The sequence below is a fragment of the Leopardus geoffroyi genome, chromosome B1, assembly GCF_018350155.1.
Source record: "Leopardus geoffroyi isolate Oge1 chromosome B1, O.geoffroyi_Oge1_pat1.0, whole genome shotgun sequence".
In the NCBI taxonomy this organism is placed as follows: Eukaryota; Metazoa; Chordata; class Mammalia; order Carnivora; family Felidae; genus Leopardus; species Leopardus geoffroyi.
This window is the reverse complement of record NC_059327.1, coordinates 144755456-144774765: the sequence shown is the minus strand read 5'-3', so window position 1 is coordinate 144774765 and position 19310 is coordinate 144755456. Positions and strand designations below refer to the sequence as shown.

The window sequence follows — 19310 nt, the reverse complement described above, 5'->3', positions numbered from 1 at the left end:
CTGCAAATGCAAAAGAAGTGTCTTCCTCAAAGGGCAGCCTCACAACCAGACGAGGGGCACGTCCTGTCAGCTCTGCCAGTGGTGGCTCAGTAGTTGCCCCTTTTCCTAAATCTTAATTCTCTCTGAAGGCGTTGGTAAATTCAGCCATCTCTTTCCACACTCCTGTTCTTCAGGGACCCATGACCTCTAGTTTTGTCACAATACCCCCCCCCCCCCCAAGGAACCAGCTCTTGCTGTAATCTAAGCCACTTTTGGAAGCGACGTAAAAATGAGCTGCCCAGAACCTTCCAGGGCTCTTCTCTATTACCGACCCCGCATTTTGGCTTGCAGTGGCATCGTGCGGAGGGAGGAACGTGGGCTTTGCGGTCAAGTTCAGCACTGACCCTTTTACTTACTATTTAAGTGGCCTTGGACAAATGATAACCTCCCTGATCCTGAATTTCTTCATCTGCAAACATCGAGTGGATAACACCCTTCTTTCAAGGTTCTTTTGAAGATGAAATGGAGTGATGAACGTACGGCACCTGCAAAGACTGTGCAGCAGGGTGGTTAAGAACATGTGCTCTAGGGCAAATGTATTACACACTTTGTGATCAGTTTTGTGTTCTATAACCGTATATAGTTATATTTATATCAGTAGTATAGTACTAATACCTAACTCGGGTTAGGTAATACAACTACCTAACTACTACTAATACCTAATACCTAGCTCGGAATTGGTATGAGGATTAAATTGTACCAGAGAGAAACCTTCAGCACCGGGTTCAAAGTGAGCACGATGGAAGGACGACGTCCTGTCACTGTAATGGTTGTTAATGCAGCGCTTACTACTTAGGTGCTCGGTAGAACGGTAGCGGCCAACAGTCCTATTGGGTAGGCAGGGATTCAAAGGAGAGGGGAGAGGTGAGGGGGGAAGATGACACAGCAGCTCCGTTTTCCAATTACACGCCGATGTACAGACTTCCGTGTTCCACTTGGCAGTTTCAGTTGTGCTTCTTCTAAACGCCCGTGCGGTTGCATCCACGTTACATGTTCATAAACAGAAACCATCTCTGAGCACTCTTGATCTCAGGGCCTGTTTGCAACTTTAAAAGGAAGCAAGAGCCCTGCCTGCCTCTTGCAGAAGGGTGGCTTTAATTAGTGATGATTGAAGAACGAGGTAAGTCGGGTTTGCTGTGTTTAAATTGGCTCAAAGCTGTTCTGCCACGAGATAATCCCCTGTGCAGGAGACCGTATCTGCTGTCGCCAGCAATGTGGATGCTGCTATAATTAGGTGTGGGTAACCCACACGGACAACAGGGGCTGTTCCCGTCACAAAAATAAATGTGATCTTGATTTAGAGACACGACAGGGCATTCTCTTAGAAGTCACCTGTCTTGCTTGAAGTCTTTCAGTGACCACATTTTATACAACGGGATTCCTTTTGGATGTTGGTAGGTTTGAAGAGTAGGGCCCAGCCATAAAGTCTAAGGTCTTCTAGAATCTGTTACTTGCGGGCTGACTTTTTTCGGATCAGCTTTTGGCATTCCGTAAGTCTGACTGACTTGATTCTGTACCTCGGTGGTTCTGAGACTTTAATGTGCATAAGAATCAATGGGGGGGGCGGTAATTAAAAACACGGTTCCTTTTCATGTGATCGCCCCGCAATGTTAGCAACGCCTCCTAAATGTTCCCCTAAACCCAGTTTAGTAATGTTCAACCTTATTTGACGGAAGTTCAAAAAAGGGGAAGATGTTCAGAGGTGATACTAGACAGAGTCTTCATGAAGGAAGTGGGTCTTAAATGAAAATGAAAATTAATTTAGTACCCTGTATTTTATCCCCAGGATGTGTCCATGGCTTATCTAAGCAAAGTTAGGCGCTCCCTGTCTGTCTGCTAAACAGGAAAAAAGGCTTTGATGGACATTAGGCAGCTCATTGTCATGTTCCAAATCAGCATATTTAAGCTTAGCAACCAATTTAATCCACCTATAGGCTAATACCAATCTGAGAAAACATGTAGGATTAGAAAATACCAATCTAGGGGCGCTTGTGTGGCTTAGTCAGTTAAGCGTCTGACTCTTGATTTCGACTCAGGTCATGATGTCATGGTTCATGGGATCGAGCCCCGTGTCAGGCTCCACACTAACAGTGTGGATGGAGCCTGCTTGGGATTCTCTCTCTCCTCTCTCTGTCCCTCCCCCCACTCATGCTTACTGTCTCTCTTTATCTCTCTTTTTCTCAAAACAAATAAACTTAAAAAAAAAAAAAGAAAAGAAATTACCAATTTATAAAAATGTTTATGATTGGAAAAATTTGTATTTCTATCTGAACTCATTTATATAATCATTTCATCGCTTTTTCTTCTTCAAGTGTCTTCCTTGTGACCATTGTCCCCATTCCTATATCTGTTATTCATGGGTCTTTAGAATAAATAAATTTCAAGACATTCCCCCCCCAAAACAAAAACAAAAAGCGCCACCGTGGTTTCCTGGGGCTGGTCCCCATAGGTTCTGATTCCGTGTGGCAGCTCACAGGTGAGGCCAGTGCCGCTGGGTGTGAGAACCATACTTTGAGTGACCCTGATCTACCCCCATCTCCCAACACACCAGACACACACATTCTAGATACAATGCCCCCGCTGGTTCATGTCTTGGCTACTTTGGACAGGTTGATCCCTCGGGCACAGGTGTTTGGCTCACCTCTTTTTTATCTGCCTAATTCCAGGTTGTCTATCTCAAAAGAGACCCTCTCTGGGAAGCCTCCCTCCCACCCTCTCCAGGGTGAGTTCCTAGCTGCACACCTTTCCTTTGTACCACTCCGTTCCCTGTCCTGGAATCATTGTATTCTTGGTCGGGCTCCTCCACTAGAAGGATAGAAAGTCCTTGGCATAATTGTTTTATAAACAGTTCCTGGCTGAGTGAATAATTCTGGGTAGGAAAATTTCGGGTGCAGTGGGCAGTGTTCATTTATTCCAAATAAAGGGAAACTAGATTTAGAGGAGGGGAAGCTCTGGGAATCTATTAAACCATACACTTCGTTAGTGACCTCCTGACTCTGAACTTGTTTACAAATAAACAAGTGATGAGAGCCTGCCAGTATGATACTGGCGGATAATTTTAAAATAAAAAATAAATTTAATCTACTCCTTCAAAGTAAAGGTTATTTTTTTAAAAAAAATTTATCTTAGAGAGAGCATGTGCAAGTGGTGGGGGCAGAGCGAAAGAGAGAGAGAGAGAGAGAGAGAGAGAGAGAGAATCCCAAGTGGGTTCCACGCTCAGTGTGGAGCCTGATGTGGGGCTGGATCCCACTACTCTGAGATCATGACCAGAGTTGAACACTCAACTGACTGAGCCACCCATGCGCCCCAGTAGAGGTCGTTACTTAAAGATAAATTTAAAACAGCTGCTCTTTAAAAGAAACCCAGACCATGGGAAGAACACCTTGAAAATCAATGTTTGGAATGTTTCCATTATTGGGATTTTAGTAGAAAGGCAGAAACCGATTCCTAAATTAGAATACTCATTCTGCCACTAACTTGCTTCAGGAACTGTGGGCAAATAAATCTACCCCTAAGAGTCGCAGTTTTTCTCGGCTCCAAAACTATAGCTGACAATGTTAATTCCCTAGTTTCAACAAATGCACCATGGTTAAATAAGAGGTCAATATCAAGGGAAGCTGGGTGGGGGCCATATGTGAATTCTTTGTACCATCTTTGCATTTTTTCTATAAATCCAAAATCATTCCAATAAATAATTTATTTTGAAACAATCGTAGTTCAGTAGCTACCACACAGATGTGTTGTTTGCTCCTTCCTCAGAGCCTCTGCACTCCTGTTCTCTCTGCCTGTGCAGTTCCTGGCGGGCCTTCACATGGCCCATCCCACACCTCGTTTACCTGTCCGTTCAAATGTCATTTTAGTGAGACCTTTTCTGATCACCAACCATATTCGTGGTTACAGTCCCCACCTCACGTTTGGAACTCCTCATTCCCCTTCATTGCTTTGTTGTCTTCTGTTGCACATATTACCATTCGTCCTATTATTTTTCATGTCTTATTTATTGTGTCGGCCCCCAGGAGATTGTAAAGTCCCTTAGGACAGGGATCGTGGCCGTTCTCCCAGCTCCAGAATCGGGCCTAATAGATCGTAAGGTTTCAGTGACTACTGAAACGAAAGGAGCCAGCCAGGGAAATGACAGAGAAAGTCACCAACAGAAACAAAGGAGACAGTGGCAGCTGCACCGAACTGGCTTTGCAAATGGGTGATAAGAGTCTGAAGGCTTAATTACCAATGACTAATGAGCTGCAGGTTAGGCTGTGTTTTCCCAGCACTAAGCCATATCTTTTTCATCTTTACATCTCTTCTTCTTAGCACATAATAAGAGCTAACAATTGAATGGCAAGACTCACTCCTCGACTAAAGAGGTGAGAACTTTGGGAGGTGTCACAATAAACAAAGCTGGACCCTTCATTGAGAACTGGGGCTGATTCTTACAAAGGGGAAGGTGTTTTCTTTCCTTTTTTTTTTTAATATGAAATTTATTGTCAAATTGGTTTCCATACGGCACCCAGTGCTCATCCCAACAGGTGCCCTCCTCAATACCCATCACCCACCCTCCCCTCCCTCCCACCCCCCATCGACCCTCAGTTTGTTCTCAGTTTTTAAGAGTCTGTTATGGTTTGCCTCCCTCCCTCTCTAACTTTTTTTTTTCCTTCCCCTCCTCCACAGTCTTCTGTTAAGTTTCTCAGGACCCACATAAAAGTAAAAACATACGGTATCTTTCCCTGTATGACTTCTTTCACTTAGCATCACACTCTCCAGTTCCATCCACGTTGCTACAAAAGGCCATATTTCATACTTTCTCATTGCCACGTAGTATTCCATTGTGTATATAAACCACAATTTCTTTATCCATTCGTCATTTGATGGACATTTAGGCTCTTTCTAGAATTTGGCCATTGTTGAAAGTGCTGCTGTAAATATTGGGGTACAAGTGCCCCTATGCATCAGCACTCCTGTATCCCTTGGGCAAATTCCTAGCATTGCTATTGCTGGGTCATAGGGTAGATCTAAAATAAGTTTGTTTCAGCACAAGTAAAACACCTCATTCATTTTCAAAGACAATGGAGTTCCGTTAAGTACTGATGCTACAGTTGTCTTAAAATAGGTACCATTTTGCAGTTGTGGAAAAGGCCTCAAACCACAAACGTCACCACCACAGGTACCAGTTGTCACAAGGCATCAGCAGTTAGGGAGGAGGGGAGTAGGAAGGGCTGCTTCCTGTTAGAGCCAAGCCATTTGAGAAGGAAGCCTTGAAGCCAGGGCTTAACATAAATCACTCCCTGTTTTGTCCCCCCGGGTTCTGCTGTTAGCTCCCTAAACCATACGGTACCGCAAAAGGGCACTGACAGCAGAGTGCCGTTGATTCACAGGGCCTGTGAGCACGGTGCTGGGTGCTTTGAAGCCACATCACTGCATGAGAGAAATTTAGCTGTACTTCTCTTTCCTCTCCCTACAATTAAGGTCAAAGTGATGGCTTTGACCCTTTGTATTCTTTAATATTTTCACTTTGCCGCGGTTACAGTGCACAATGAATTGCCACGGGCCAGACTAATCCCTGCTGGTATCGACCAAGCAAACTCCATATACACTATTTATCTGTACCCGACGTAAGCACTCGTCATCAAATATTTATGAAAGAGCCACCGCAGTAAGAGCAACATACTAGATGTCCAGAAAATTCAAAGGAAGGTAAGACGTAGACTGCCCCCAAGAGGTTTACCATCTAAGGGAGCCAAGGCACAGCAGTTAGAAAATGCAGCTATGTTGAATGGTACCAGTCTTCATGAAGTTGAGTAAAGAAAACCGCCTCGACCTGACAGCGGTGACATTCGTACAGACTGCTATTCGGAGTGAAATTAGGTGAAGCGGTGTTGCAGAACAGGGACAGGAGACCAGGTTTCAATACCAGCTCTACCATTAAATCACGTGGACAGAGTCATGTAGGTTTCTTAAGCCTCACCTTCCTAATCTTGAAAGTGAGATTGTTTTCACCTCTTGGATGCCACGAGTACCGATCTGGAGCCTCCCGATTTCCATCTAAAACGTGCATGATCTAAGAAGTTCTGACCTAGAGAGATAGTTTAAAAGGGTCATTGTTCTCCTCTTACCCCTCTCTCTCTTTTCTTCTCTCTCTCTCACACACACACACAAACGTGTTTGTCTTTCTCTCTCTAGAGTATTATACGATTTATCCAAACCTGGCTGGGATCCCAGCACACCCAATTCTTCTTGTTTAGCCTTGTTAATATATTAAAACAAGCTACAAGTTCAGTACATTCCCACTTATGGCTTATCTCTATCTCTTGCTTCACTTTCCTCATTTATTGGTAATTTATTCAACTCCCTGTTCATTCAAATGAGAAAGCAAAGAAAAATGAAAGTAAAGATCTATCTTTTGCTTTTATTTTCCTAGTATTGATGTCGTGAATGTCTCTTAGAAAACAGCAGGTTCAGGGAGGCTCTGATCAAATAGTCTTGCCTGAAAATAACGATAAGCAGTAAAACCTGATGACCGAGAGAGTTTTAATCCTCTGGCCCCACTCCAGCACAATATTTTTTTTTTTAATTCAAATAACAATAATATCAGAGACGGGTTTTTTTAACTATGCCTGGAGTGTAGTTTCAGGAGTCCTTGGTGGGAAGGAGGCTTGCTTTTCACTCAGTGCCCTTTTCCACTATTTGCCGTGTGCTTGTGTAAGTTTCATTATAATAAAAATTAAACAGCGATACTGGCCAACATTTACTGTGCATTTACTATGTGCCAGGCCTTTTATATGCATTACCTCATTTAGTCCTCCCACCAGCTCGAACACATTTTAAGTTTCTCCATTTTATAGATGAATAAACAGGGGTTTAAAAACATATTCAAGGACATGCATCTATTGACCCAACTGATACTTTATGGGAATAAAATTATATGGTAGATGTAAAATGCTGCGAGACGTTATATTACCATACAAAGGCGAGGCAGGAGTACCCTATCAATATCGGAGCAAGTTTATTAGGTAGATGTTGGCCAGGCGTGCAACAGTAAGTCATGCTGAAATCTAGGCTGAGCTCCAGTCCTATAATCCTGAGGTTTTTACTAGTTCATTCTATAGCTTCCATTTCTCAACTGTCCCATTGAAGGATTTGTTTGAGGCTGGAGGTGTTAAGTGTGGGGGAGGTGTTGGCGACGCATGGCCTGTGACCTTGTTTACCAAAACTGGCCTCCCTTAATCCCCGTCCATCAGATCCAACGGTGTGTTATTTCTGGTCTCTTTCCTTCTCACACCTACAGAAATGAGTGTGGGCCGTTAGGGGAAACAAAGCACGTGGTGGAACATTCTCAAATTTCCAGGTGCATAGGCTGGGTGAGCTGAGCCAGCTCTCAGAATTTTGAGGTCTAAGAATCTCAAAACGAATTCAGCAAGGGTCTGGCTCTTTGCAACAGATCTTCTCTTTTCAAATCCCTGGTATATGTAAACACCATATAGAAGAGCGACAGCAATTAGGTAGCCAGAGATGTAAGTGTAACGCACGCTTTCTGTGCCTTTCAGATTGTATTTTCATTTTGTTCAGTTTTCACGTTGAGCCGAGAAAAAAATTGGGGGGAGGGAGGTGGGGGGGCCACATGATTTCTAATGGCCAGGTGTGATAATTCACACACTGGCATGAACCTCAGAACCACTCTTATGTTTCATTTTGTGCTGTTCTCCCAGTCCTGACATTAGTTTTAGCCGTAAAATGATGATAATCCTCCCTGGGAAGCTTCTGTCTTGGGAACAGATTGGCTTTTCGGGATGTAGTTTATTTCCAATCACTGTTTCTTCCACAAACAGTTATTAAGGACTTATGTGCTGGATATTCTTCGAGGCTTTGGAGACGGTGCTAAGAACAAAGTAGGCAAATCATCCGTATTTACAGTTTCTTCAAGGGAGGCGGCAATAACAAAATAAACAAGTAAATTATATAGTGTGTGAGAAGGTGAGGAGTCCTATGAGAAAATCAAGCCAGGGATGCTGGGGGGGTGGGAATTGCAAGTTAAATAGAGCTCTTAAGGAAGGCCTCACTGGAAAGGTGACATTTGTGCAAAGACTTGATAGCGATGAAGGAATGAACTGTGTGGACACCTGGAGGACAGCTGTTCCAAGCTGAGGGAATGGTACATGCAAAGGCCCTGAGGCAAGAGGGTGCCAGACATGATGGAAAGGAGCAGGGAGGCATGGTTGGAGCAGAAAGAGCGAGAAGGACTGGAGTAGTAGTAGCTGATGTGCTCAGAAAAGTAACAGGGGACAGATCCCGAAGGGCTTTGAACACTGTTGTAATAACTTTGGCTTTTACTCTATGAGATGAGGACCCACTCCAAGGTTGTTGTTTTTTTGTTTTTTAAATGTTTATTTTTGTTTGAGAGCACAAGCTGGGGAGGGACAGAGTGAGGCAGAGAGAGAGGGAGACAGAGGATCCAGAGCAGGCTCTGTGCCAACAACAGACAGCAGACAGCCTGATGTGGGGCTCGAACTCGTGAACCTCAAGATCACGACCTGAGCCAAAGTCAGATGCTTAACCAACTTAGCCATGCAGGCGCCCCGCCACTCTGAGGTTTTAAACAGAGGAGTGATCACTATCTGATTTCAGTTTCTTGTAGAAATAATGATTGTGAGACAGGTTCCCAGAATGAGGGGTGCTAATCGGACTCTGGGAAGCTGAGCTCAGAGCTCGGGATCCAGGAGGTAGGAATCTGATTCATAGCTCAGTTGGGTGACTTTGTGCACGTCAGTCAACAGCTCTGAGGGAGAAATTTTCCCCAGCAGAAAAATAAGCAATACCTGGTCCATGGCCTTATTTTGAGGACCCTCAAGTACGAATGGAACACAGAAGCGTTTTGTAGATTGTAAAACACTATATGCTGGTCAGGAGGGGTGGAGAGAGGAACAGTGGTGTCATTATTATTTCCGGGGAAACTGAGTCCAGTACTTAAGTGAAATGCCCGAATGCAACATTCCCTTTGCCATTACTTCTTATTAAGTAGCCATAGGAATGGGTCCCCCTCCTTCTCTAGCACTGGAGGTCAAGGAGAGGGACAAGGACCCAGCTGGTCTCAGTGGAAGGTGCCAGCTGGGTTCCCAGGTGAGCAGGTGAGCAGTTCCCAGGTGGTAACTTCCAGGGGTTTGTGGACTGAGGCTTCCACGGCTGGTGGGTGCAAGCATCCTGTCTCCCCTCGTGAGGGCCCTGGAGGCCTCCCCTGCTCAGGCTGTCGGGCCGCTGTCGGCTAGCCCCAGACGGCCAACTTCTCCAAATAACCACAGCCCTCTCCTCCTCCCACCAGGCATTCCTCCTACGGAAGGCTTCTGGATGATCACGACTACGGATCCTGGGGAAACTACAACAACCCTCTGTACGACGACTCCTAACGAAGGAACGTGGCTGGGATGAGAAATAACTGTTCTTTATTTATAAGTGCTTTCCCAGTAGAATTAATACAAGTACCTGATGCGCATCGCGCGACAATCTTAAGCCCTGTTTTGTTGGTTTGGTTGTTTTGTTTTCCTCCCTCTCCTCTGGCTGCTGTAACTTCCCCTTTCTGGTACAAAAAGAATCTTTGTTTTAAGGTGAGTGGAGGCTTATCTGCAGCCAAAATGGGCCAGCTTGGAGCCGGAGCCACAGGCCAGACCACCGTGGTGGAGGCTTCTGGACCCACCACAGGATCCACTGGAAGAGGGACTGAGGGCCAGGGGTTGAGTTGTTTTGTGTCGGGGGGGGGGGGGCGGCGGTTACTTTGGGAGGGACTTTTTGTTTGTGGCATTTCTTATACTTTTATTTAGGAAATTCTATTAAATCTCAGTGAGGGGCAAGGAAATGAGTACTGGGAGGATTTCGCCCCGCAGGTGAGGAAGCAGGGGCTGCTCGGATTCCTTTTTAATCTGTTTTTACCTAGTTGTATCTGACAGGATGCCTGCTTGGCTCTACAAGCTGGATCCTGGCTTCTTCACTGCCTCACTAATGGAAGAGGAAACTAGAAGGTGACCTGGAGGAGGCCAGCAAGCTGAAGGACAGTAGCATGTTGCTGTCAGAGTTCAGCGTGCCCTCTATCTGTTCTCCCCTCCAGGCCACCCATCTCTGCTAAGGATGCTCATTCTAGTCGGCTGCGGCTGGGATCGTGGCCCCCAGGCTCTCCGTGGGAGAGGGCTGTGACATGAGTTTAGTTATCGGAGAGAAAGGGGGAGCGTGTGTGCGAGTGAGCGAGTGAGCGTGCGGTGGGGCAGTGGCGGAGGCTGGGAGGGCAGGCTGGGAGCAGACAAGCACTGAGTGCCGCGTTAAGGAAACTAGGAATCAGCCCTCAATAACTAACAGAGTCATCCACTGCTTGGAGGGGCGTCTGGAATCCTTGCTTTATACCCATGAAACAGCTGGTCCACTGCCTTCCGGTCTGTTGGATAATGGCTGTAAACTTTTTTTTTTAAGGGTAAAGGCATTAGTCTATATGCAGTTGTTCAGGGAGGCAATTCCATAGGAAACAGACACCATGAGTAATCCGTGCATTCTTCCCATACACTTACCTCACTAATTCTGCCCTTTAATTAATGAGCACTCTTAGGTATACAGTCTTAAGACCCTACAACTTGAATTTTGAGAAGGAACCGATCATGTTTGCAGATACCCATTTATTGCAGGGGTTCTCAACCGGCAGACAATTTTGTGTCCCCCAGGAAACATTTAAAAATGTCTTGTGACATTTTTGAGTGTCACAACTTGGTGTTCCTAGTAGGTAGAGGCCACAGATCCGCTAAACAACCTACAGGGCACGGGCTAGCCCACCGCAACAAAGAATCATCTGGCCCCAAATGTCAATAGTACGGAGTTTGAGAAACCATGAGTTACTGAAATGCCCATCCTTAACAAAACAGGACACTGCCAGAGTAGTAGTATTTTTTCTTTTTAATTAAATGAAGCAATTTGTTAAATTGTTATCTAAAAAGTATTTAGTTTGTTGGCTTATGGGTTGTTTTGGCATGCGTGGCTGGCTGTGTATTTCTGTGTGTTCTCTAGATAGCTTTATTTCATGGCTCAAACTCTATCCTCCCGTAACACCTGATGTTAGCAAATGGCATCTCCTGTCCTGATTGGAGTGGGAAACTTCCATGGTTTGGGAAACGTAAATTGGGCCCTGTTTCAGAATGTGTTCTGTTGTCCCACAGTGTTTTAAAGAACTTGAAATGGGATCAGTTTTTGTTTCTAAACTCGGACCTGCTGCCATGGCTCTGTTTGGTTTCCAGAAACTTGACCCTCAGGTCAACCTGTCACTCGCTGTGGTCCAGCAAGTACTGACATGAAAACCATTGTTGCCACGCTGTTCACAGTTGCCAGGAGGGTTCCACTTTCCACAGCCTGCCATCCCACACTCTGCAAAGAAATTATTCTTCTTATTAACAATTTAATGTTTATTTCATTTTTGAGAGAGAGAGAGAGAGCGTGAGCACGTGAAGGGCAGAGACACAGAACTCGAAGCAGGATCCAGGCTCTGAGCTGTCAGCACAGAGCCCAATGCGGGGCTCAAACTCATGAACCGTGAGATCATGACCTAAGCCGAAGTTGGATGCTCAACCGACTGAGCCACACAGACGCCCCTGCGAAGAAATTATTCTTAAATTCCTTCCATATCAAAGGAGAATGAGCAACCCCCAGAGGTATTTTACAATAGGACTAGGTAATGAGAAGTAGAGTGCCAAGAATTCTGATATCTCTGATTTAAAAAAAAAAAAAAAAGTGGACATTCTCAGAAAAATGGCCAGGGATGACCAGTGGTGCCCCCTCTGGCCGTGATGGGCCTGAATAGTTGTCTCTCTTCCCTACTCTCATGCCCTTTATAAAGCCTAGAGGCTCTCAGTTTAGCAAAGGACAATTCAGTAAAAACAGGATATCCCTTTTATTTTCTCCCTCAGCCACAAACATTTTGACAAAATGTCCATGAAACACCTTCAAAGTGGTGCTCTTCTGGATAAATACTGGGTCAGTCATTATGCTGGGTCAGAGGGACCAACCTCTTCCCAGGAAAAGCTGACCAGTTATGAACCACGGACTCAGTAACATCTGTCCTAACCAAAGTCTTCTGTTGTTCAAGAGCGATTGGTGGGTTTGTTGCTCCTGTTACTTTCCAAATCCTTATGGCAAAGGGAGAGATCTGGACCTCAGGAAGATCTGTTCGGCAAGGTGACAGCTTCCCATAAAAACTCTAACACTCTGTGTTATGTCAGTATAAACTACCATAGGTTGGACCTTATTTTGCCAAGTGCATTTTTTTTCTGAGTTGGCCAAAGAATTTGAACAACTGTATTCAACATAGGTTGCTTAACACACACACACACACACCCCTGAAATACATGCTGATAATTGACGCCTAGACATCAGAGAGTCTGTTCAGGTCTACCCAAGGGAAATAGCTTCAGCGGATCTAACGCAACCACATTCCTTCCAGGAATAGGACTAGGTCAATAAAGCAATAGAATGTCAGAGCAGGAGGGAGGCAAGCAGCCTCTTCAAAACCACAGATTGCAAATGATGAACAGTGGGATCCAACTTTGTCTTCTTTTCTCCTGGCCCCAGTGAAGTCTCTTGCCCTCCCTGGATGTCTGTCTTCATTTCTTAAATGAGGGTGTTGCTTTCACATTGACCTCACCCTACACTACCTCACAAACGTGTTGTGAGGATTAATGAAACGATGTCTAGTGTTTTCAGTTTCTGGAGAAAAGATATTTATGGACATTTAAAGTATTACGCAGATATATATAAGGGATCTCAGTTTCAGTTTCTTGTTTGTTGTGATACTGGTGTGTTATTTTCACTTACATCTATCAAGCGACAGCTGTTATCGTAGCCACATCAGGCAGCTGTCATAGCTATGAGCTACCCCCCGTGCTGTTGACTGACTGCAGGGTTAGCTGTGCCCGGGACCAGAATGGTTTCTGTCTCCAAATGAAAAGATGTCCCAGGACATAGGTTTCCCAGACTACTGAGTTAGGATCCAGGAGGTTAGGGTAACACAGTATAGATACCTGAGCACTAACAGCGGTAGACCTCTGGCCTTCACCACCCCGAAGTTATTCTGGGTTCTTTACAGAGTTGATTCTGGTTTGAAGTCATCTGTTTGCCCTTCGTCTTGCTTGCAAGGGTGCATGGTTCAAACCCTCACGGGTGGGAAATGAGTTTTGCAACTGGGCCGTGTTGATTTGCACGTTGATTCACTGATTCACCTTCTTTGCCTTTAACCTCCTGTTGGCAAATGAATGTACCATTTCAACTTTGATTTTAAAGCATTAGTTGATACTGGTAATAGTGCTAACCAGAAGACCCATGCCAGCTTGCTTTCTTGGGGTGAGTTAGCCAACATCACTTAAAAGATGGAAAGATGTGCAACTTCTTTGATATTTGATGTCATTGTACCTACATTTGTTGTAAGACATATTGTATACTAATTATATCAATTAAAGTTGTTAAAAGCCTGCATCTGACAGTAGTGATTCACATTTTGATATGTTTTGTTATTCAAGCCATTGAGTCGCTCTGCTCATATTAAGTAGCCTTGACTTGTTCTTAAAGAAAATTTACCCCACACCAATAAATAGCATTTTCTGCACGGCAGGAAGGCTTCTCTGATCTTGAAACAGAATTGAAGAGTGTCAGAAACGAAACTTTCTAAGGAGTGATTTTGCTCTTAACAATACACCACGTCTTAGAAAGTAGATGTAAGAATAAACACTTTGATTCAGTAAGTAGGCAGTGAGACCAACTCAAGTCTTATTAAGGCATATTTGACATCAGCAAGTACATTTGATGCTTGCTGGCTCTCCTTCAAAAAAATTAAGTCCATCATACCCATCCTGACAGTTAAATAGCAAGCAATTTCAATCATTCAGAATAGACCATCAACCCTCAGAAGCTAACCAAAGATTATTCTGATTCTGAGGAGAAGAACAGCAACAAGATGCATGCACTTTGCAACACAAGAGAGGAACGGAGCCACCTGTAAGCTAGAGCAAGTTGATTTGATGATGTGAAACTTAAGGTCAGATTTCATAAGGTTAGGTGCCTGGTTTCCAGTGGCACGATGTGGAGGGTTGACTGGGAAGAGTCTAGATGGAAAAACAGGACCAGACATCAAACAGACCCTTTCCTGTTGATGATTCGGCCATTTTTTTGAGGCCCTCCATGGGCACAAAAGCAAGTAACCAGTCCATGATTCCAACCAAGCTTGTCTGAACAGAATCGGTCAGAAAGCACTTTGAACGTGCATGGAAAGAAACAGCCTAACGGGTGGTGTTTACATATTATGAGTTATTGGGTCCCCATCAATATATTTTCCTATATGATAGCTTTTCCAAGTCAGATCATAACATGTTTCAAGTCTTTAGTAACCTATCTGTGATGTTTTACTCTCCTAAAATTCAGTAGTACTCACCCAGCTCACCAATAGCTGGCTATATTTTGATGTTTGTCAGAAAGCATTGAGTCATAAATGACCATGGAAAAGCAATGATCAAATTGGGAAAACGCCTGTAAGCAGTACGGTCTCTTCTTTTAAAGGACCTAATCTATGACAAGTACAGAATGGACTCCATTTATAGCACTAAAGCAGCATTAATCCGTTGGAGGCAAGAAGTGTATTGTGTTCCTATTTTAAGCAAGATACTGAATATTTACTATAAAACAGAAGGAACGTAGTATCCATTAGGAACTTTGGGTACCTGTGGGCATTGTCTAATGTAATCCTTGGATCAACTCAGTGATCACCTACACTCTCTCCATCTTACAGATGTGGAAACTGAGGTGCCAGGATACTCCATTCACTCACGCATGTACGGACTCCTTCCATGTACTCCGCAATGAATAAGATGGCCCCTGCTTGCCAAATATTTACAGTTTAGTAAGTGGCAGAAGTGGGATTCAAACCAGGTCGGTCTGTTGCCAGAGCCGTTGGTTATTTTCCACTCGAGGGGCTGGTTTCCGATCTAAATATAACCCAGCTCTTAAGACTCTCACACCTTCTACTAAAATGGGCCCTTCCCCGTCTTGTGAGGTACCCCCCTCAGCTGTTTTAGGTGATCTGGAGGGGGTCTGGCATGCAGCCCAGAGAAAGCCCAGTCAGGTCCCAAGCACATGTCCCCTGCCAGGCACTGTCACCTTTCTGCCAATTCATGCTGCCCTGCTGGGCTGTGTTCTCTGCCAAGGAAGAGACTGCCTCTACTTACCCCCCTTCTGTCAGAGCATAAACACTGGCCCGACTGTCTCCCAGAGTTTAGTGAAGAACCCCCCTCTTAGCTTCCACTTGAAGCCACCCCGCTCTCCGTAGGAGACAAGCGTGAATCCCCAGCAGCGTGGACTAGAAATTCTACCCTCAGAATGTCTTCCCCTTTTGCCCTCTTGTTCCATTATGTCACTGACTTGTCTTTCCTTGGTATCATCATCATAATGGCTTATTCTCACCTAACACTTACGATGAGCCAGATACTGTTCCAAGTACTTTACATGGATTAACATCCCAAGGGGGTAGATCTTATTAATACAGTATTCCCATGGTACTGATGAGAAAACTAAGGGCCAATGGTGTCGAAACTTGCCCAAGGTCACACAGCTGGTAAGTTGAGCAGAATTCTGGTGCCAACCGTCAGACTCCAGAGTCCATGCTCTTGACCGCTTCCACAGAGCCCTCACTCAGTGCCCGAGTTTCCTGCACATACACTCAGCCAGACATCCGTGTTTGAATCCAGTGTGGCCAAGGCCGGGCACCCGCCGCAGAAGCAAGGCCCCTACCTGAAGGGAGGCTTCTAGAGTCACCACAGGGGCCCCCTCGTAGGGCACCTGGCCTGGCAGACTCTGGGCTCCCTCTGTCAAGATTCTGGTCCTTCCAGACAAGGTCACCCACCTGACAACCTCCAGCTCAACAGCAGGGGACTCCGGGCTGACCCTTCTCTTGTCACGAGGTCCACACAGTAGCTGTGGTGAGACAGTGCAGAGCACTCCTGTTCTCCCACTAGCCGTGTCTGCCTTGGCACTTGGACAGAACTCACCACAGCAAACACTGCTGGGCAAGGTGCTGAAAAGCTCAAGCCCGACGGAAGCCAGGGGCTGTCAGGTGGTGTGAGAGACAAATGCTCACCCCTGACCCCCGTGCCAGGACACTGAGACCTGCCACAGGCGTTCATCGGGGAAAACAACAAACACTTCCCCGTGCATTCCTGGAATATATAAGAACATCTGAACACAAAGCTAAGGATTTCACATAGAAATCAGTCTCGCACAAACTTTTTAAGAGCAGGAAGAGAAACGGGTAGGGGAGCCATAGCAGGGAACTGCTGAAATTCTTGGGTCTCTGGGAGGCTGCCACTGTCTCAGGCTCCAGCAGTGAGGCAGGGGGTTCTTAAGAGCTCACTGGGGAGCCCCAGCTACCCCCACACCTGCCAGCAACGGTCTGGAGAATGACTTTCCCTTTTTTCCATCTTTCCTATCTCATGTGAGAACATCTTATGGACAAGCTCTAGCCAGAACCCTGTAGGAAAGGGAATTGAAAGAAATGCGGTTCCCAGCTTCCCCTCTGTTCTGCAAAGGAGACCTTAGACAAGGTGGTGAGGATACTGAGCTGAAAATAAGTGAGCACAGTCCACCCTTCTTACTCCAGATTACAACTTCCCTCAAGAGGAGAGTAACAACATCATTTTATCCCTAAGGTGATGCAACTGTCTCTTACACACTCACCTGCCCCCTAAAAAGAAAGACACAGTATTCCATGTGTGACTTGAGCTCTGGGAACATTTACTCCTAGTCCAGATGCAACCTTCCTTTGATAGCCAATGACTTATATGCCAACTTATACGATTAACCACTTCATATTGGATAAGGGGCGGGGGCGGGGAGACATGGCAGGGATGAAGGAGAGAGGAGGAACTGATGAATTCAAATAACAAATAGGTTGTAGGTAGATTAGACAAATAGAGAGATAGGCAGATACAGAGATATATCAAATTGAGGAAGAGAATAACACATAGTTACAAAAGACTTCCTTTCTGCAACTGATCACTAGACCTTGTTGGCATTGAGAACTTCCTTCTTCCACTAGCCTTTGCATGTTCTTTTACCCTAACATCTCATGTTTTAGCCAACGTCTCGTCTGGTCATGGGTCTTTACATGGCAGGGTGACTCAAACTTTCTGCCAAAATGTGAGTAAAGCTTGGGGACTGGAAAAGAAAGGGTGCGACTGAACTGGACCCTACAAACAAATGAACATGAGAGAGAGAGATGCCTACGTGGTCCGTAAGTGCCAAATACTCTCCCTTCCCTACTTTCCTTGCTCTTTTCTCTCTCCACCCCCACCTCACCCACACACACACACCAAACAAACAAAAATTAGGGTAGAGAAGGGGTTCAAAACCATTGCCAACACTTAGGTTGCTGCATGCAAGAGCCCTGGGTCATTCCACACCCCCCATCCACCCACCAACTCCTCCCTGCCCTTCGTCTCTGCTTGGGGTCTTCTGAGGAGAATAATGCATTCTTCAGAAAGCCAGAACTTGATAAAAACATCTGCTAGGAAGAGAGGGGGAAAGTAAGAGCGAGATTTCCTTTCAAAGTTCCACCGGCCATTCCTCCCTCCACATCCCACCAACAAGCCCCCTCCTTCATCTCCCCTTGTGAGGAAACACCTGGCTGCAGATGGTCTTGCTGAACCATGATAACAAGCTCTGGAGCCGATACGAGACGAAATGAAATACATTTCACTTACAGGATGAGTAATCCCCGATGGCAATTAATCTCCAGTCCTGAGGCCCCGGGGGCTGCATGAGGGGCTGTGCTCTCTCCTTCAGAACATCCACTTCTGGAAAGCAGCCAAGCTCACGAAGCAGCCCTAATCATGGAGCACAGCCTGGGAACCTTTGCCTTTGCCTCCACCCTCCAAGGGTTCCCAGCAATACCTGGCTGTTGGCCTCCTCTCCTCTATAATGGAGAGGCTGGATTTTACGTCTGTCTCCCCTAGGCCAGTTTCAATGCCCCCATGAGTTCAGGTAAATTCCTGAACTAGCTCCTTTGGGCCTGGACATCCTGAGCTATCCAGGGAGCTGACAGGTGGCTCTTCCAAAAAAAAAAAAAAAAAAAAGTAAAATCACTCTTTCCTAGCCTCTATAATCTCCTGGAAATGAGGCAGCTGGTTCCCTGTAGAATAACAGGCTCTCAGTCCAACCAGAGTCAAAACCATCGACACAGGAGAACGGGTAGGCTAGAAATTCTGCCCCACTTTGTATCCTTTCCCCTCGGTTCCTTCTCTGTGCTTAGGACACTAGCTGTAAGAGGAGAGGGGGCCATGGGAAACCCAGGCTGCTACCTGGTAGAGGCATATGGGACTAGAGATCAACAGAGAAGCAGTTGTTCATTGAGAGCCTCACTGTTTGCTCCATTAAAGGTCCCGTGGATTCCACTAAGGAATAGCCTGTGGTGGAACTGTAGCATTGGAAGCAAAAATTTCATTCATTCACCACTCAACAAACAGTATTCGTGTATACATTCTAGATGTATAAACAAATGAAACAAGACATGATCCCTAAAATAATACTCATCCTCAAAATGCTTTCAATCTAATAATAAAAAGTGACTCCACGCAGAGTGATGGGTACCTTGGTAATGTACAGGGTACTCTGGGAGCGCAGAACAGGATGTAGTAGAAAGATCTGAAAGTGTCCTGACAAGTTTGGTTTCATCTTCCTCATTCCCAGAGATCTCTCTGATCCTCAGTCCCCTACCATCTGCCTAATGAATTTCCTGGACCTGAACTTGCCCTCTGGGCTGTTCCTTTGAAGATCCATCCTTTACCATTAGTCCAAGATTTTATCTTAGAAATCTTACTTGCTCTTTCTAACTGACCCGTTTGAGCCAAGGGTACTGGCTTCTCCCCAACCCGGACACGCCCAGATCAGCCTGTGCTTCCAGTGTTTGTCATGGCCCAGTGATGCCTCGGGCTGGAACTCGGTAAGTATTGTATCTCTCGCTGCAGAAAGCAAGCCGGAGAGTGAGGAGGGGGCAGGGAGAGAGAATGTCATCCTATCCTCATCTTGCCACAATTTCCTACAGTAAAAATTCGCTAAGGTTCACCGAGGAGTTTAACTGGCCTTCCTGTGTCGTCTGATGGAAGAGAGGAGGACAGAAGGGAAATGGCCTGTGTTGAATGCCTGTTAAGTGCCTACATGGTGAGGAAGGGTTTTTTAGAGACCAGAAAATTGAGGCTCAGAAAGGTTAAGTGAACTTC

General features: G+C 45.4%; 1 protein-coding gene across 2 annotated transcripts in view; it reads left to right on the top strand.

Moving 5' to 3' along the window:
- The window catches only part of PARM1 (prostate androgen-regulated mucin-like protein 1), a 112722-nt gene extending 99198 nt beyond the window's left edge, over nt 1-13524 (top strand). For both annotated transcript variants that reach the window (XM_045473744.1, XM_045473743.1), the window contains one exon: nt 9350-13524. In XM_045473744.1, coding sequence (XP_045329700.1) covers nt 9350-9434 — 85 coding nt within the window. In that variant the 3' untranslated portion in view covers nt 9435-13524. The remainder of the gene's footprint in view (nt 1-9349) is intronic.
- Nucleotides 13525-19310: the final 5786 nt, after the last annotated feature.